At 54.9% G+C, this 18,861-nt stretch overlaps 1 protein-coding gene across 2 annotated transcripts in view; it reads right to left on the reverse strand.

The window, feature by feature from the left end:
- The window catches only part of FGF18 (fibroblast growth factor 18), a 35,696-nt gene that overhangs the window by 14,329 nt on the left and 2,506 nt on the right, over positions 1-18,861 (reverse strand). For both annotated transcript variants that reach the window (XM_032625097.1, XM_032625096.1), the window contains exon 3: positions 6,009-6,189. In XM_032625097.1, coding sequence (XP_032480988.1) covers positions 6,009-6,189 — 181 coding nt within the window. The remainder of the gene's footprint in view (positions 1-6,008; positions 6,190-18,861) is intronic.

Here is an 18,861-nt window from a genome sequence, read left to right on the forward strand (position 1 = left end):
GGCCACTCTCCAGGCATCATCCCCCAGCTAGGAAACGTCCTTGCCACAAAAGGCACTGGGAGGTCACACCAAATCATACTCCCTTCCTCCCCTCTGAAGGTGGACCAGGTCGAGGGGAGGGGAAGGGAAAGAAGTGGGGGTGGGGGGAAGGAGCCCTTTCTGGAGATGTTTCAGCGTCACTACCCTCACACACCCACACACACCCACTGTGGCCTTTCCCCAAAGATGCCCATGGTTCCCCTTCTCCTAAAGTCCCCCAAGGAGGTTCGCAGGCCACGTGGGCGAGCTGGAAAGGAAGAGAGAAAGAATCAATAGGATTGATCGGGAGCTATATTTAATCCTAGCTGCATCTCTCATGTGGCCACTTGAGCTGCAGAGTCAGCGACGTGTGGGTGGCCACTCCTCACTGGGGACAGAAGTCGTGGAACATGAGCTCAGAGGGCAGGGGGTTCAGACAGAGATATTAATGCCCCTTCCCAGCTGGGAGCACCCCTCGGGGAAGCTGGTCCTGTCGCTCACTGTATCCTTGTTGCAAGATGCAAGGCTGGCTGGAAGGAAGGATGGGAGAGGAGGACAGGAGAAGAGGAAGGGAGCACGGATTGCCCAGGTACCTACTGTGTGCTGGGCTCTGTGCCAGGCACTTGCCCCCGCCCCGGGGAAGTGGTCCCATCTACACTCCCGGACGCACACATGGGTCAGCCGTGTATTCGCTGGCCCAAGCATGTACTGAACCGTTGTTTGTGGCTGGCTCTGTGCAGGGGATACAGCAGTGAACACAATAGACTGAAGCGGCCTAGCCTTAGAGTTTGCACTATAACAGGAGACACAGAGAGCGAATAACTAAATACTTACCAGAACCTCAGGTAGCAATAAGTGCTAGGAAGAGAAACATACCCACGAGAGGACAGAGACAGGAATTCCCTGAGAAGGGGACAACTGAACGGTAGTCTGAGTGAGGCGAGGGAGCAAAAGCCATGGGGACATCTGGGAGAAGGGCATCCCCAGGTTGAGGACACAGCAAAGGCCCTTAGCTGGGGACACGCTTGGCGTGTTCCAAGGGCGGCAGGAAGCTCGCTGGGGCTGGAGCAGAGCGGGCAAGGACGGGGCAGTAGAGCCCGAGGTTAGTGTGCTAGTCAAGAGCCAGGCTACACCAGGCCTTCCTGCAGAGCCAAGGACTTGGACTGCATTCTAAATGAGCTGAGAGCCTTTGACTAACGGAGTGACACAGTCTCACGTTTTGGACTGTGGTGTGGAGAAGGGACCATGGGCCGTCAGACTCAGAGAAAAGAGTCTCTGCTTCCTCAGCCACACCAGCCAGCCCAAAGGACCTGGCTCCTTGCTCCAGCACGGCCCTGCAGCAGGTACCAGGATGAGAGAAATGGGGACCAGAGGGCCCCCTCCCACTTCCAGCAAAAGCCCTGGAAGACCCCACATACTTTCCTAGGTGAGTCACGCAAGTCAGCCCCTGATTGTGCTTTGCGTGGCCCTGTAATTATTTTATTCATTTATCCAGTAACCCTTAAGGGGGGCCTACTCTCAAGACATGTACTAGACATGCAGACAGGCAGAAAGGTCACTGCTTTCAAGGAGCTCACGTTCTCAGAGGGGCAAGGGTGAACGGGGGAGCTGCCTCGAGGGGCAGAGCCCATGCTGGGGCAGGCTGACTCCCTGTGACCCTGAGCAGTGGTGACACAGCTGGAATCACAGACTAATCCATGCCTAACTGGAACAAGCCCACACAGTACACACTCGGTGCCCTGCCCATGCCTTCCCACAATTGTGAGGAAACCCACTGGTGCAGGGACGGGATGGAAAGCGCCCAAGGGGACACAGAGAGTGAGGGACCCAGGCTCTTCCTACTCAGAGTCAGCCCTTAGAAAGGAGAAGGGGCTCTCGCCTGGGAGCCCCTTGAGGGTTGGGCCTGGGTGGTCTCACTCACCGCTGTATCGCCCAGTGAGGGAGGGATCCAGGTGTGAACTGAGAGACCGGACCGCACGCAACAGAAGGGTCGAGATACCCTTCCGCATCCAGCCTGAGACGGCAGCCAGAGCGTAGCCAGTCCGCCCTGCTGCTTGGAATCATGCTGAAGAAGCCTCTTCTAAACTGCAGCTGATATGCCAGGGCCCCACTAAGGGGAGAGAAGCAGTATCCCTTCTGGAAGCCCCACGAATCCGTTCTCGAGAGGGGAAACCTTCACCTGAGCCTATGACGGTATCCCCCTGCCGCCATACAACAGCACGGAGTTCAGGTGGTTATTAGGAATATTCTTGCTTTAATAATCATATACTCTTTGAGAATAAGATATTCTCTCATTTCAATTACCCCATTTTACGAAAGAGTAAACAGGACCAGAAAGGCTAACACACACCTAAGGTCTCCAGCTCGTAAGTGGTGGAACTGAGATTCCAATTCCATTCGACTCCAGAATCCACATGCCCACCCTCTCAAAAGACCACCTCCCTGGCTATCACAGCCCCTCCGGAGGCCTGCTTGGGGATGTTCTGGGCACTGTCGGTCCTGGGAGGCTGGCCTACTGCAAAACCTTGGGTGTTCTGGCCTTTTTTTCTTAATCAAGTAGAGGAGCCCTTTTCTGCAAATGAAAATAGGCAGGAATATCCAACCACGTGGCTTATAAAAGCAGAGTTGCTCCCACACCACCATCCCTGGTGCTGGGGCCCCTCCCCCTCCGTGAGGGCTGGCTCAGCTGACCCCAGGTGCTCATCTGCTGAGACTCAAGTCCCACCACCCAGCAGCCCTGCTTCCTGTAGCCAGGGGGTGCCGACACCTCCACATCCCAGCTGAAGGGCATCAACCTTGGAGGCAGGTAGAGTGGGGCCTTCTCATCCTTGCTTGGCAGGTGAAGAAACCAGGCCCAGAGCCAGACATGCTTGTCCCCTGCACTGGGGGCTGCTCAGCGACGGAGCTGCCACTGGAACCCAGGGGTCCTGCCTCCTGGCCCAGTGCTGTTTCTTCAAGGTGGCAACTACCTGCGGGACAAAGGTGACCAGGACCAAGGGCAGGAAGGGGAGGGGCTGATGTAATAATCCCGGGTGAGCAGGGTGGCCCTCCCCCAGTTCCTGGCCTGCCAGGTGTCCCACTACCTAAGCCTTTAGCCCCCTGGCCAGCATACCTCTCCCTCCAGAGCCGAACCTAAAGCTAAGAAAGTCCTGCATTCCTAGAACAGCCAACCTCAGGGCCCTCAGCGTGCTCTGGGAAAGCTTCAGGGAGCCATGGGGAGAAACTCTCACAGAATAGCCTGGTGTAGAAGGCTGACATCTATGCAGATTTCACCGAAGACTGCTCACTGCTGCAAAGTCGGCCAAGAGCTCCTGGGCAGGGCACCCAGACAAAGGTGGGCCCGCATCTTGCACCTACCTGCCTATGGGGTCTAGCGCCTCGGGACGCTGTCAAATCTGAGATTCTGAGTGTTTTACAGACTCAGATCTGAGATTCCGGGCGTTTCTGGGGATTCCAGATTCCAGGCATTTATAGGGATTGTTTATACTTGGTGTTTGCTGAAATTCCCAGACTGCATTCTAACTGTGTACGAATGCAAGTCTCAGAAGACGCCATTCTTTCAGCTGGATGGAGCCCTGAGAAGGAGGGAGCAGGTTCTCAGACCATCCTGGGCCCCCTGGCCTGACTGAGGACTACTGCCTGCCCCTCCCCCACAGGCAGGGCAAGCCTCCATCACAGCCCCATCCTCCTGCCCGGCTTGGCCACATAAATCACCCTCCCAATAATATTTGTATTGATTATCTAGATTGGAAGCTTCAATTGGCTCCATTGTCTCACTTCCTCTCCCAGGGCTCACAGATGGGATCCCTTCACCTCATCTGCGTTTCTAATGCGACATTTAAATAGAGCAGCCTCAGCGGCCAGCAAGGCCCCTGGCTGCCCTGGGTGTTGGGGGATTGGAGGAATGATAAACATGTTCCCTGACAGAGAATCATTAAATCTAGAGTTTGAGGAGCTGGAGGAGAAGCCAAGACGGGCGAGTCCCTGGATACTCCAGGGGTGGTCCCCCAGCACCACCAGGGCGCTTGTTAGACATGCAGGGCTCAAGGCCCCAACCCAGACTCCCTGAATCAACATCAGCATTTTAATGAGAACCCTCAGTGATTCCAACGCATGTTAGTGTTTAAGAAGCGCTGCTCTGGTACAGCCCTTGTAATGTACAGAGGGAAGCTGAGGCTCGGAGAAGGCAAGGTTACACAGCAGGTGAGATCCCCCGAGTCTCCAGTGCAGGCAGAGGAAATGAGAGGACAAGTGGCTTCTGGAGGGAGGGGCCGGCCATTTCCGGCCTCCTCTCCCTCCCAAGCGCTTGACTCCTATCTCAGAGCCTGGACAGATGGTTCAGACCAGAGTCTGACCCCCCTGTACTCTCCCAGCCTGGAGGGGCCAGCCAGAGCTCCGGGGACTCCCCAGGAGGGCACCTCCCTCCCGCCCCAGCCAGCCAGCTGCCCCTTCCCTGGCAGCAACTGGACAGCAGATCCCAGGGAAAACCAGCACCTGGGTCTGCCCAGCACAGCCAGGCGTCCACGGAGGGGGGGCACAGAGAGACGAGGCCCCAGAGAGGCGGCCAGCAGAGGGCCTGGGAGAGGTGGGGAGGAGGGATGGAAAGCTGTGGTCGGAGAAAGGGAAGCAGGGAGAAAGACAGAGATGGTGAGGAGGGGGGAGACAGAGAAATGGACAGAAACAGCCAGAAGGAGGGGAGAAGGACTCAGAGAGAGAGATGCCCAGATAAAAGGAGAAGCGGCCAGACTGAGAAAGGAAGAAGGGGGACGAGGGAGGGAGGGATGGAGGCAGTAAAGAGTGATGGGGCAGGAGAAAGGAGGGGAGGCAGCTGGCCCGGAGAAGCAGGAGCCCAGCGTGGCCCAGCCCTGCCCAGCCCGGCCTGGCCCAGCCCCCAGTGACGGTGCAGCTGCCACACTTGGGCCCTACCATGAGGTCAGTCCTGCCCCGGGGCTGAGGGAAAATAAATGGTGTCCAAGATAAAAGATCCAAGAAATTATTTGTCTTGCTGTCATGTCTTGACTGCAATGGGCAGGGGCTGGCGGGCAGACGGAGCATCATCTCGGAGAAACCCAGGCCGGCAGGCTCGGCCGCAGGCACGCACGTACTGTGGCCACCTACAGCCCCAGCTCCCCCCCACCCAAGGCTGGGGCCTGGGACACCTCCCAGAACCTGGGCCTGAGAAGGTAGGAAGCGATGGAGGTGTGGTCAGTATTTGCTCAGTGTCTGGCCCCTAAATCCCCTCCAGGCTCTAGGAGGGAGGAGTCCTGCCTGCTTCACTCACTGCTGAGGGTCTTTGTGGGGCTTAGGGAGGGAAGGGAGTCAGGGTTAGCTCACTGGGGGCTTAGGGAGGGAAGGGAGTCAGGGTTAGCTCACTCCTCCCAGCCCCTCTGCAGAGGCTGCTTGGGGCAGGTGATGCTTCCTAAACACCCCAGAAGAGAGCTGGGCAGTTCCAGGGTCAAGGGCAGGTCATGGGGACCATGGCCCAAGGTGCTGTGAGTACCCATGCCTCATAGGTGCACAGGCTCAAGCCCGCAGAGCACACACACACAGGCCTGTCCCCGTGCACACACACACACTCTCACACACATATGCGCACACACACTCACGCCAGGCCAATTTCCACCACCACCACCAGCATCCAAAAAGCGTGCCCCACAGGCTCCCACCCCTCCGAGCATCTGAACCTGGGGAAGCAATGCCGTGGGGAGCAGGTTGCCACGGACACCCACGACGACTGGCATTTATGGGGCATTTACCAGCCAGAGCATGCTTTATTCACGTCTTCAGTTACTACTCCCAATAAGGCTCTCAGGGATGCACTACTGCATCCCCATTTTACAGATGAGGAAACTGAGGCCCAGAAAGGCTCAGCGCCAGGTGCAAGATCACACAGCCAGGACACGGCAGAGCTGGGATTTGAACCTGAGGTCTCAGAGGCCGGGAAGCATGTGTACACGGTCGGGGGGTGGGGGGAGGGGGCTGACACTTACCATACTTGTCCCCGTCCTCGCCGCGGGCGCTGATCCTACGGCCCAGGACCTGAATGTGCTTCCCGCTGGTCCGGCTGTAGAGCTGGTACAGCCGCAGCTGCTTACGGCTCACATCGTCCCGAGCCCGCGTCTGGTTCTCCACGTGGATGCGGAAGTCCACGTTCTCCTCGGCCACCAGCACCTGAGCGGGGAAAGGGGAGATGGTGAGCTACTCTGGAAGTCCAGAGTCCCTGCGTGCAGGAACCACATTCACAACAAAGAGCCAGGGTCTCCTCTATGCCAGCTCTGGGTCAGGCATCAGCACACGCTCGCAATTGCCCTGCTACCACCCCCATTTCACAGATGAGGCAACTGAGGCTCAGAGAGATGAGGCAAGTTGCCCAAGGTGGCCCAGCCAGGAAGCAGCAAAGCTAAGTAAGAATCAGGTCTAGGTCTATTTGACAGCAAAGTTTGCTATCTTTCCACCACACCCCCAAATTAAAGCAAGAAGTATGGAGCGGAGTTTCCCATGTGACCTTGGGCCCATAGTTTGCTCTGCCTCAGGTTCTTCCCCAGTAAAACAGTGGAGCAGAGCCTCCAGCCTGACTACACCCCAGGGTGGCTGTTAGGATACAGTGAGCAAATGGGAAGAAAAGTACCAAAATCAATATGGAGATGGAAAATGGATGGGGGCATATAATTCCTGTTTAGGTCCTCAGCAGGGAAGGAAGGAGACCTGGCAAATTTCTTCCTGGGAACGAATGAACCAGAGCCCACTGTCATTTCTCCCCTTGGAGCTGATGCTGGGGGGCGTCTCCTCTCCACATCCCAAGTGTCCTCATGCTCGCCTCCACCACCAAGCATTTGCCCACATCCCTAGCCCCTCGTGGAGAAGCCTTTGCTTAGCATCTCTCATCAAAATTCCCTGTATCCCTGGAGGTTTAGCTCATGTCTGACCACACTCTCCAGGAAGCCACCTCTGGCTACGCCAGCACGTATCTCTCCCACCTCTTTTCCCTGAACACGGCCTCTCACGTAGACAACTTGCACCCACCTCCTCACCAGCCTTCTGCTTCTACTCTTTCCCCCTGGTAGTCCATCTTCCACCAAACCCAATCACCTTGTGCAACCCTCCCCTCCAAACTCTCCAGGGCTTCCCATCGCATTTAGATAAATGTCCCCACCAGGGCCTCAGGGCCCTGCAAGATGAGCCCCCGGGCTTCCCTGGTGGCGCAGTGGTTGAGAGTCCGCCTGCCGATGCAGGGGACACGGGTTCGTGCCCTGGTCTGGGAAGATCCCACATGCCGCGGAGCGGCTGGACCCGTGAGCCACGGCCACTGAGCCTGCGCGTCCAGAGCCTGTGCTCCGCAATGGGAGAGGCCACAACAGTGAGAGGCCCGCGTACCACAAAAAAAAAAAAGAAAAAGATGAGCCCCCAACTGTTTTCCACCTTCATCTTTTACCACTCCCTCCCCACCAGTTACACTGGCTGTCTTATTAGGGCTCTGAGTATTCCAAACACAAAATACACACATGCCTCAGGGCCTTTGCACTTGCTCTTCCCTCTGCTTCAGTGCTCTTTCCCAGATTTTTGCACTCTGGCTCCTCTAATTCATTCTGCTCACATGTCACGTCCTGAGACAGGACTTCCTTGACTGCTTCTCTGAGGCAGCCCCCACTTCTGTCACTCCTCATCTCTCTACCATGCTTTGATTTTTCTTTCTAGCATTGATCAACCTGACATAACATCTATTTATCTAGTTTTTGTCTGTCTCCCCCACTTGTTTTCTGCTATATCCCCAGCACACAGCATAGTAGGAACTCAAACATTTGTCAAATGTATGAATGAACAAGTGAACATTGAAAAGATCTGGAGTCTGTCATCCTATTTAGCATTAAATTAGGTTTTCCTACGCCCTGATAATTGTATCCCTGTCCCAGCCCATCTTAACCAGAAAGCTGAACAATTCTTGAAGTACAGAGAGCGTTCTGGGTTTGTTCTAGGCACGCTAGGCTTGCAGGACCCCATTTCCACAAGAGCATGACCCCACTCAGCCCATGATGGGGCTCTTGGAGTTGGGGCTGCCCAAGCATCTGTCTCAGCCCTCAGCTGTGAGCTCTCCAGGGTAGGGACCATGTTTTCCTCATTGCTACACCCCATGCCCAGGCCAGGGTCTCTGTCCCCGCGCTGACCTGCACATGTCCTCCAATCCCAGCCTAGGCTCCACAGACACTTCACCTGGACCACATTATTGAACTTTCACTATCATCCTCAGGGTGGAAACATTATGCCACATTACAGATGAGGAAACTGAGGCTCCGAAGCTGAACCAACAAGGTCACAGAGCAGGCAATGGCAGAGTTAGCCCCAGGCCATGTGGCCCCAAAGCGCTGCTTTCAGCTCCACCTCAGTGGGCCCCGCCTGTCTCACCAGTACAGTAGTGAGCAGGATCCAGGTTCAAAATCCAGTCCTGAGCATAAATCCAGAGAAGGCCATAATTCGAAGTGATACTTGCACCCCAGCGTTCACTGCAGCACTATTTACAATAGCCAGGACATGGAAGCAACCTAAATGTCCACCGACAAAGAAATGAATAAAGAAGATGTGGTTCATATATATACAATGGACTATTACTCAGCCATAAAAAGAATGAAATAATACCATTTGCAGCAACATGGATGGACCTGGAGACTGTCATACTGAGTGAAATAAGTCAGACAGAGAAAGACAAATATCATATGATATCACTTATACGTGGAATCTAAAAAAATGGTACAAAGGAACTTGTTTACAAAAGATAAATAGAGTCACAGATGTAGAAAACAAACTTATGGTTACCAGGGGGGAAAGAGGTGGGGGGATAAATTGGGAGACCAGGATTGACATATACACACCACGATATATAAAATAGATAACTAATAAGGACCTACTGTATAGCACAGGGAACTCTTCTCAATACTCTGTAATGACCTATATGGGAAAAGAATCTAAAAAAGGGTGGATATGGGCATATGCTAACTGATACACTTTGCTGTACAGCAGAAATTAATGCAACATTGTAAATCAACTATACTCTTTAAAAAAAAACAAAAAACCCAGGGTTAGCCACTCCCTAGCTAAGGGTCCCCAGGCAACTTACTGAGAGTGGTGACAATGGCACCCACCTTGTGGGATGCGGTGAATATTAAACATATAGTCTTAGAACAGTTGCCTGGTACAGATTTAAGCGCTCAGCAGACATAAATAACTGCTGAGAGGATACAAGGGAGCCCTTTAGGAGGCTCTTGGTGAAGCCCTGCTAACAGAAGCCTCCCCAGGACACAAGTGGATCACACTCTCACGTCTTTTGAGGCACTTCTGCTGCTCAGATTACGGTTTGGGAAGATGTTATTGCTTTCGGTCATCCCGACAACCCTAGGACGTGGGAATGCTTATCACCCCCATTTAACAGATGTAGAAGCTAAGGCTCAGGAAAGTTAAGTCAGTTGCTTTGAGCCCCACAGCCCGGTGGTGCAGGGCCTGGCCGCTGGTGCACCAAGAGTACACACTCTTCACTTCCACTACCCTAAATGGCCAGCCCGTTCACAGCCCAATCTCACACCTGGGACTTGCCTCATTTCACATCCTAACGCTTAGGGAGGATAGAGCTCCAGTGCCCCCTGAGGGCCACACCTGGTGGGCATGTGTCCTGAAGAACCCCCGCCCGTGGCCCTCAACCTTCCTGGAATGATTTCCCAAGGTGGCCTGGCCCTGTCCCCTCCCCCAAGGCCAGGCCTCCGGCCTCCCTCCCTGTCCTCCAGATCTCCTCCCGCTCACAGGAGACCTTATTGACCAGAGGTCAAACCAATCTCCTCACCCCAGGTCCCCTAGGGGAACTGCCCTGCCCCAGAAGCCAGCCTCCCATTAATGATTTTCTCCCTGGCCCACTGGACAGAGGCAGCATGGGTGACCCAGGGTCAGCAGGGGCTATCCAGTGGCCCTTCCCCAGGATGCGGGGGAACAATCCATCTTGCCCAGCTTCCACCATGTAAGCCGTACTCTGTGGCCACATCAATCCCGAGGGCGGTAACAGGGGTGGCATCGGACATGGAAACAGAGTCCGTCCTTTTGAAAAGGCAGGAAGACCCCTGGGCTTCCTGGGCAAGACCTCTGGGGGCCTCCAGGTCTTTGCACAGATGACACCTGCCCTCAGGTACCTCCTCTGGAAGTATTTTCTGCCCTCCGGCCTCAGGCTGGCTTACAGCCTCTGGACACTACTGTAATGGCTTTCTGTCCCCAGAGTCCAGTTTCCCTGGTTCATCCCTGAACCCTCAGCTCTGCCCCCAGAAGGCACCTGGCAAACGTCTGCTAAATCACTGTGGCTAGGATGAGGAAAACCTGGCAGCCAAAATCAGCCCCATCACTCACTACCCAGATGAGCAAGTGCCCCAGAGAGGGTTTTTAAAGCCATCAATTGCTAAGCTTTCCTCTGTTCCAGGCGCTCTACTAAGAAGCCCTCAAGACATGGTACCTCGTCAAATTCCTTAAGCACCCGTGGAGGTAGGCACCAGTTAGAGTCCATCTCACAGACTGGACCTCTGAGGCACCTCTCCGGGGCCACAGAGCTCCAGGGCCTGCCTGCAGAGCACATGCAGAGCAGGGCCACTCAGGAACATCCATCCTCTCGCACCTCCTTTCCTGCTACTCGGCCTCGCCGTCCAAGAGGGGGCCTGTCTTCCAGGACTTCCTAGAACAGTCAGAGCTGCTCTCTAAACCCATCCAGGTGCATAACCATCAGGGGCACTGAAAAGCTGCAGTGTGACAAAAATCAAAATGCTGCGGCTCTCGCAAGGCGAGCAGGGCTCGCACAGACAGGGTGTCTCCTGGGGCAGAGCAAGGTGCCTTACCAAAGGCTCTCCTTCCCCCACCCCAAACTCACGGATTACCTTTGAGGTCGAGATAGCTTTTCCCGCAGCAGGGTAGCCTACAGTGGGGTCCCCCTGCAGCCTGGCTGAGACCCCTGTTACCCCCCAGGGCGACCCACCCCTTCTCTGAGGGGCTTGCGCTCTGGTGGAAATATTCACTCCCCGATCCAGGAATTGTACAGGGGCTGCAACCCGAGATCCCAGCACGGACGTGGTGCTTAGTGGAACAGAGCCCGCCACCTTCCGCCTGCAGTCTCAGGCTCTAGTGCACGAGGTGAGGGGTTTTCCTGCTCCCAAATCTGCCTGGCTCCCCACTACCCATTGCACAACGCCCGCACGTAGTCCTTTACCATCCAGCCCCCGCCTAGCTTCCAAGCCTCCTCTCTTAGGCACCTTGGGGGGAAACCACCATGAGGTGAAAAGAGGTTGGGGTGAGCCCCATTCCAACCACAGGGCCAGCTTCCAGACGTCAACCCAGGTTCCCCCTCCCGCCAGGGAATCCGATAACCACAGTTGCTCCCTCTGACCGAAGGTTTCAACCTCACCCATCCACTCCTGGCTCTGAAGTCATGTCTGAAGCGGCTTCCTATTTCTTCCTGGGCTCGCCTCACACCAACATCTGCCACATCACACATCACCTAATACACACGTTACATCAGCACACCCACACCACACACGTTCAACAATAGCACTCACTGACCTCGGGTGTGACCTGGCTCCACCCCAAAATCACCAACTTACTGGATTTCTTTAACCCTCAGTTTTCTCATCAGCAGAATGAGATTGTTTACAATTATTTACCTCAGAAAAACATAAGTAAGAGGAGCCACCTTTTTTTTCTTTTTTCTAAACAGTCACTACTTATGGAGCATGTTCTCCATACTAAGAAGTACTTTAACTAACTTATCTTACGTCATCCCCAGAGCAGCCCTATGAGTTGGTATGGTTATCATCCCCAGTTTACAGATGAGGAAACTGAGGCTCAGAGAGGTTACATTGCTTGTCCAAAGGCACAAAATTGGTGCAAAAAAGAATCAAGATTTGAATCCAGCTCAGCCTAGAACCTCCGCTCCCCATCTCTTCACCCTCTCCTGCTCTATTCTCCTTTCTCTCTGTCACCCACCTCCTTTCCCCCATTGAGGAAAGCAATTGGCTCCGGCCACAAGCCATATGTGGGGCAGGGACTGAGGTGGAGGATTAAACATGAAAGGACTGAGGCCTTGAGCTCACCCCCTACCCGAGAGAGAAGGAAGGGGTCAGACTGTCCCTCCCACCCAGGTACCCATCCTCGAGGCCTCAGAGAATCCGCGCCCCTGTCTCCAGGCAGCCTGCCCAGAAAGGGAGGGTCTCCCTGGTCCCAGGAGAGGCAGCCCACAGACTTGTGGCCACATTCCACCACTGCCTGCCTCCCCCTCCAGAAGCAGCACTGGGGCCAGCCATGCCAAGGGCTTTCGGAGCTTCTCCAAATTCTGGATTCAAACCTGAGACCTGCACCCCATTCCAGGAGTGGCCCCTTGTAGAGTCAGCACCCCCTCCATCCTGAGATGCAGCTCCCAAACTGTTCCTCAAGAGCAAGCCTGGACTCAGGCCCAGGAGTTGATGCCAGTCATAGCGCTCTGGGGATTATTATTGTCGTTGAGCACGAAACTAACGCTGGCTCCCACTTAGTGGGCGTTCGCTCAGTGCCAGGGTCCAAGCTAAGCACTTTCCAGGCACTGTCTCCTCGCTCCTCGCAGGACCTGGGCAGGTCAGAACGATTACCATCCCCATGATAAAGGGAGACACAGAGAGGCTAAGGGATTTGCCTAAGTTGTACAGAAACTGATGCAGCCAAGAACTGAACCCACCTCTGGCTCTGGAGTCCATCAGTTTCCCCTAGCTGACACCCCTGGACAGAAAGCGGAGGAGGGAGGCTGGGCCCACCCCTGAACTGGAGCTTGGTTCACTCAGACTGATGCCTCCGGCCACCCCTTAGCCCCAGGTTTCTCCCCTCTCTCCTGTCACACTCCCCACATCCATCCCAGCCAGGACACAGTGTTGCTCCAAACGGCCCTTCCCTACCCCCAACCTGTCCATTAAGCTCCTGGGGCTGTCAATGTATTGATTGGCCGGGTTGAGCCGCCAGCACGGGAGGGGGGTGCTGCCACCCAAGGCGCTGACCGGGAGCTCCTCTTCCCCATACATCAGCCTGCTCTGTACAGATTGTCAATATGGGTGCCGCGGCCCGTCAACCCTGCAGCCAGCCTGAGGCGGCGGGGGGGACTCCTAAAGACCCATGCTCCCTTCTTTCCTCCTTTTCTCCTTCTTTCCAATCTCTCTCCCTTGAAGCCCCTGGGTGGGGAGAGGGGTCATGCATGTCAAAGAGGTAATAAACAAGCCCTTTATTCTGGCATTCAATGCCCACCATGGCCTTTTATATCACCCTCATTCCTGAACTTGATGCGACAGCCATTCCAAACAGCTTGGAGTCCCCTGAGCACATCAAGCTGTTCCCTGCTCCATGTAGAAATGGTCCATGTGCCTGCGAAGGCTTTTTCGCACACACACACACACACACACATGCACGCACGCACGCACACAGAGAGAGACACTCAAAGAGTCTTCTTCACCCAGCTTGTTCCTATTTCAAGATTCAAATGGCGCACCTTCCCAGGCGAGATCCTCCTGCCCTGAGTCTGGTTTCAGGGCCCTTCGTCAGAACACCCTCTGCACCCTTGGGCCCCTGCCCCCTGCACAGATCCCTCAGATTTCTCTCAAATCCCTGAGGGCTGGGACAGGTCCTGAGCACCCCGTGCCCCACACCTGGTACAGGGTTGGGGGGCTCCATACAGACGCCCGGCCCTCAGAGAAGCTGTTCTCCCCACCCCTCCAACTTGCTGACATTCATGCTGCATGCCAGGTCCGTGCCAGGTGCCACAGGGCCCATGGGATGGGCCAGGCCTCCTTTGACTTCCAGGAACCAGGAGCTGGCGGACAAGCAGGCCTCTAGGCACCCCAGAGTCAAAGGTATAACTGCAGCTCACATTTACTCAGCACTTATAATGAGCCATGTGCTGGGCCAAGTGCTTCCCCCAAGTGACCACAGTTCACCCCCTATAGCAACCCCAGGAGGGAGGGTCCATCCTGATGCCTATATTAAAGATGAACCACAGAGAAGCCGAGAATTCACTCAATCATGCAGCTACCAAGTGGCCGAGGTGGGGTATGACCCAGGTGGGTTGTGTCCAGAGCCTGAGCCCCTATACATCCCTGTGAGCCCCAGCAGAGAACGCACTGGGTCACAGAGCAATGACAAAGTGCTAAGAGGTTCCAAGGCAGAGGTGGGATGGGGAGAGTGGTAAACAAAGCTGCCAAAGCACCTGCCATCTCTTCACAGGGATCATGGAGGAAAAAAGCTGAAGCCTTAGATGTCTTCTTCATCCCACTCAAAACCCAGTCCAGGGCCAGCCATGTTTGCTGATTGTTAATGAGGAGCAGCGCCATAATTGAACGCCTACTGCATACCAGGTCCGAGACATGGTTTCAATTAATCCTCCCAACAGGCCCTAGGAATGGTATTATTATTCCGATTTCTCAACTGACGAGGAGGTAGAGACTCAGAGAGGTTAAGGATCTTTCCCACGGGCACACAGCCTGTGAGTGGTGCAATGAGGATAAAATTCAGACCTAAATCCAAGACCTACGCTCAGACTGGAGGGGGCCTGATGTCACCGATGCAAGAAGCGCAGCCTTCCTAGCTTTCTTCAGCACGCTGCAGCATGTTAACACACACACAGGGCATATAATTGATCGAGCGATTACTATTACTCAGTTATTTACTGAGTGTCAGCCACAGTGCTAGCTCCTCTGTGTGCATTATCCTATTAGTCCTCACCATGACCCTTAAGAAGTAGGTACCTTTCATTACCCCGTTACACGGATGGGGAAAACCAAGGTGCAGAGGGTGGAAGGTTAAGAAATTTGCGGAACAGTTGCTCAGCAGCACAGATAGGATTCAAACCAAGGTCTTTCCTATGCCAAAGCCCACACATTCGAGCAACACAGAAGCCGCCTAGCTCACTTCACTGGTACCCAGGTGGAGAAACTGAGGCACACGACGAGCCAGTGACAGAGCCAGGACTCCAACCCAGGCATCCTGAGAGTCTTTCTGCCCTGTGGCCTATGGGGGGCTTGTCTTTGGCCCCATCCTTGGCACAGCAGCATTTTAAATGGGCCTGAGGCCTTATGCCGTTCAGATGTCGGAGCAAACAAAACCCAGTCATCTTCCAGGCCCTACCAGCAAGACTGACTAAAGCCTGAGGGGCCCGCTTACGCACTGATGTTCCAGAACAAATCCCTACTGTCAGACCCAAGGTGCCAACAGCAGGCCTCAGCACTTCCGGAGGCCCAGTGGCTCTCCTCCAGCCTGGGCCACACTGACAGGGCCCTTGGTGTTGCCCTTCCCTAAGTGCTCAGACATGGGTCCTTGTGAGTAGGGGGGAAACCCAACCCAGCACAAAATGTGGGGCACACAGATGTTCATCAGACAATCCTGGCCCTCAGAAAGGAAACAACACCTTCCCTCTCCCCAGTCACCAGGAGGTGGCAGTGCCATGGGTGAGGGGAGCTTAATCCACTGACAGAGGGGTAGAACCAAGGGAGTCCTCCCAGAACAAGAGACACAGGGACTAGGTCTTGAAAGGAAGACAAGATTTCAGAGCCCTGGGTTCTGCACTCTCCCCTGCTCCACACCCTTAGGAAGCAGGAGCTGTTTTGTTGGTTGTTTTCTTCCCATTTTATGCGTGCAGAAGCTGAGACCCAGGGAGGTTAAGTAACTTGTCCAGGGTCACACAGCAAAGACAAGGCAGAGAGACTCTTTGAACCAGCCTGGCAGATTCCAGAGCCTTTAAAGTGCTGATTAATAAGCCTGGGTCCTAGAGTGGGCAAGCTAGAGTTGAATCCCACTCTGCCTCTCTCTCCTGCTGTGCAAACAAAGGCAGATTACTTTATGCCTCTGAGCCTCACTCTCTTCATCTGTAGAATTCCCTGATTCCAGGCTGGTTGTGAGGCACAGCCTAGATGCTGTGAGAAAGCGTCAGCCACGGAACGAGCCCGCAATACCCAGCAGCAGCTACCAGTATAGTTGTTACCCTGATGGGCCTACACCCTGATTTCCCACACCAACAACTTCCCTGCTACAGGACGAGGTCAGAACCAAAAGATCTGCTGAGGACAGAAAGTCTTCTTCCTGTCCCCATCCATCTCCCTTTGGGGGTCCAATGTGCCCTCCCAGCCACCCAGGGCTACGAGGAGGCAACGCCGTGGCCCTGACACGCTGCCCAGAGCCTGCTGGACACTGGCTGCACCACCCACAAGAAATGTTCCAAATCCACCTCCTTGCCTCAGAGCAGGTGACACTCCTGCTCCATGCTGGGAAAGAAGCTGGAAGGAGAGTGCTGAATCCCCCAGGCCCTGCTACTCCCCCAAAAACCAAACCCACCTCTGGCTCTGAAACCCTTTTAGACCAGAACACTCCAGGAAGATCAGGGTTTGCAGACACCAAGTCAGATGCCCTCAACCACAGAGATGCCCACCTGGCCTCTGATCATCCCCTAATAAGGGATCCTATCAGGGGGATCCAACTGGATCTCTCACTAAGGGCCCCTAGCATGCCTCTTGAGACTCCATTTCCCTATCAGTATTCCTTCTGAACAACTGCAGTGTTTCTGAAAAAGTCTGCCTGGTGTGCTGGAAGGGATAACAAGGTCTCGATTTCAGAGTCTTGGGTCTTAGCCATGGCCTTGAAAAATCCCTTCCCCGCTCTGTACCTCAGTTTCTCCATCTGTGAGGTAGGAATCTGATTATATTCCTCCTACTCCAGTGTCCCTTGTAGAATGGTAGAAAGGATGAAAGGAACTTCCTGATGCAAGAGCCACTTGGAAATTCATACAAGTAGCACTTTCTCACCAAACGCAGGTCACTTCTCCCCAGCCTTGGTTTCCCCCCTCCCGCCCCACCCCCTCCCCTTCCCCCACCCCCATCAGGCTGGAGGATGCTCTCTATCTCTCAACACTTCACAGCGTGGGACAGGAGGGGTGGGGTTGAAGGAACTCCTGTTTATCTGGCACTCTCCCTCTCTAGACTGGGAGCTCCTTGAGGCCAGGAACGGACTAGTCATGTTCCAGCAGCAGCAAGAAGCAGGCTCCCAGCAAGTATTTGATGAACAGATACCTGACTGGATGGACGAATGGATGGATGAGGTCGCTTCTTCAAGAAATTAAAGGTACAATCCAATAGGAGAGCGTCCCATCCTCTTCAAGTCCCAGATGACTCTGTCTCTGGCTTCCCCAACCTAGCAAGCTTGAAGAGAGGTTCTACACCCCACTGAAGAGGCCAGGCATGGGGGTGGTTAGCCTTAGAGGAGGCATGGAAGGAAACTTCCAAACTTGAGCAAGTGCGGTGAGAGAGGAAGCAGCACTGTGGGAAGGAGGGACCGAGGGGCCAGCGGAAGGCCCCCCTGCCCTGGCCCGCCTCACGCCTGGCCTGTCTGGGGAAGGCCAGGACCTAGCCGAGCCTGGCGGCAGGAACAATGTCAGGCAGGTGCCGGCCGAGCTGCGTGAAAGGCCCAGCCCGGTGTCATTGTCAGCGCTCAGCCAAGTGCAGAAAAGCAATTTACTGGTCACGCTGCTTGCTCCCCTTGGAAATTTTTAAAATTCTTCCGATTTGAGCTATCCACGGTGTCCCAAGTCGTGTGGAGAAGGGATTTTATTAAATTCCCAGCTTCCCGCTCCCAGGGTTGCTGGCAGGGGAGGGCGGGGCTCACCACATTGTCGGGGGTGGGGGGGGTGGGGGGGCGGTGCGGGCAGTGTCTGGCATTGACTGTGTTCACAGAAATGTGGCTGGGGGCAAGGGGCCCGTTTGGGGTTTGGTGGCTGATGATGGATGGAAAGAGAGGAGGAGCCCAGAAACTCTGTTGCTAGGACTGGACCAGTTCCCCAAAACACGGAGGCGGGGGAAGGAAGGGCATAGGTGTATAGAGTTCCCAGCAGAGCAACTCTGGGATGTTGAGATCCCAGGATGAGCAGAGCTCCTGCGGGATGAGAATTCGCAAAACCTCTTCCACGCCTATCATATACCATTCGTCCTCGGGGCCACCCATGTCACAAATGATGAAGCTAAGTCTCGCAGAGGTCTACATATAGGGAAAGATGGAGCTGGGGTTCAGGCGCAATCCACAGGATGGCAAAGCCCTGAGCCCTTCCCGCAGTGCAGGGAGCCTCCCCTGGGCCCTGCTCACCAAGGGTGCTCTCATTACCACCCTCCAAATGCACCCTGTCCAGGAAGCAGCTGCTCTCCCGGTGTTGGCCCATCACCTCAGTGGGGAGCAGACAGACTCCAGACTCTCGCAACTAGCACAAGGGTCCCACCTCTCATCTTTACCTCTAACTAACACTCCACCTTGTCCCTCGAGCATAAAGGAGGATGTGAGCCTGCCAACTTTGTCTATAACTCCCTAGGGTAGAGTTGTTTTATCTTTCAGCAATCATGGGTGCTTTCAAAAATCTGTGGGGAGCTGAGAACCGTCTCCCGTACACTGCATATATGGGCACCGTTTTGCACAGTGTTTCAGGGACCACCCCTCTCCCATAATCCCATCCTTAGATATCCTAAGGGTGCATGGATCATGGGTTAAAAACATCAGTCAGTCCTAAGGCAGTTTGCAACGGGAAAGGCTGCAAAGGAAGGGGGAGGTGGGGCGGGGGGGGGGGAGAGAGAGGAGGCTCCCTCACCTGCTTGAAGGCGTAACCCCAATGGACCTAACCCAGACGGCCCACCCAGCTTTCCCCTCCCCGCCCCTCCCCGCCACAGGCTGGCTCTAGCTCTGGCCAGGACTTGGAGGTGGGATGCAGAGTCCAGGTTCCCTCCCTCACATTCCCCCCCACCCAGAACACAAAGACCACACAGCAGCCCCTCCTGGGCCCCACTTCAA

Source organism: Phocoena sinus, chromosome 3 (genome assembly GCF_008692025.1).
Source record: "Phocoena sinus isolate mPhoSin1 chromosome 3, mPhoSin1.pri, whole genome shotgun sequence".
NCBI lineage: Eukaryota > Metazoa > Chordata > Mammalia > Artiodactyla > Phocoenidae > Phocoena > Phocoena sinus.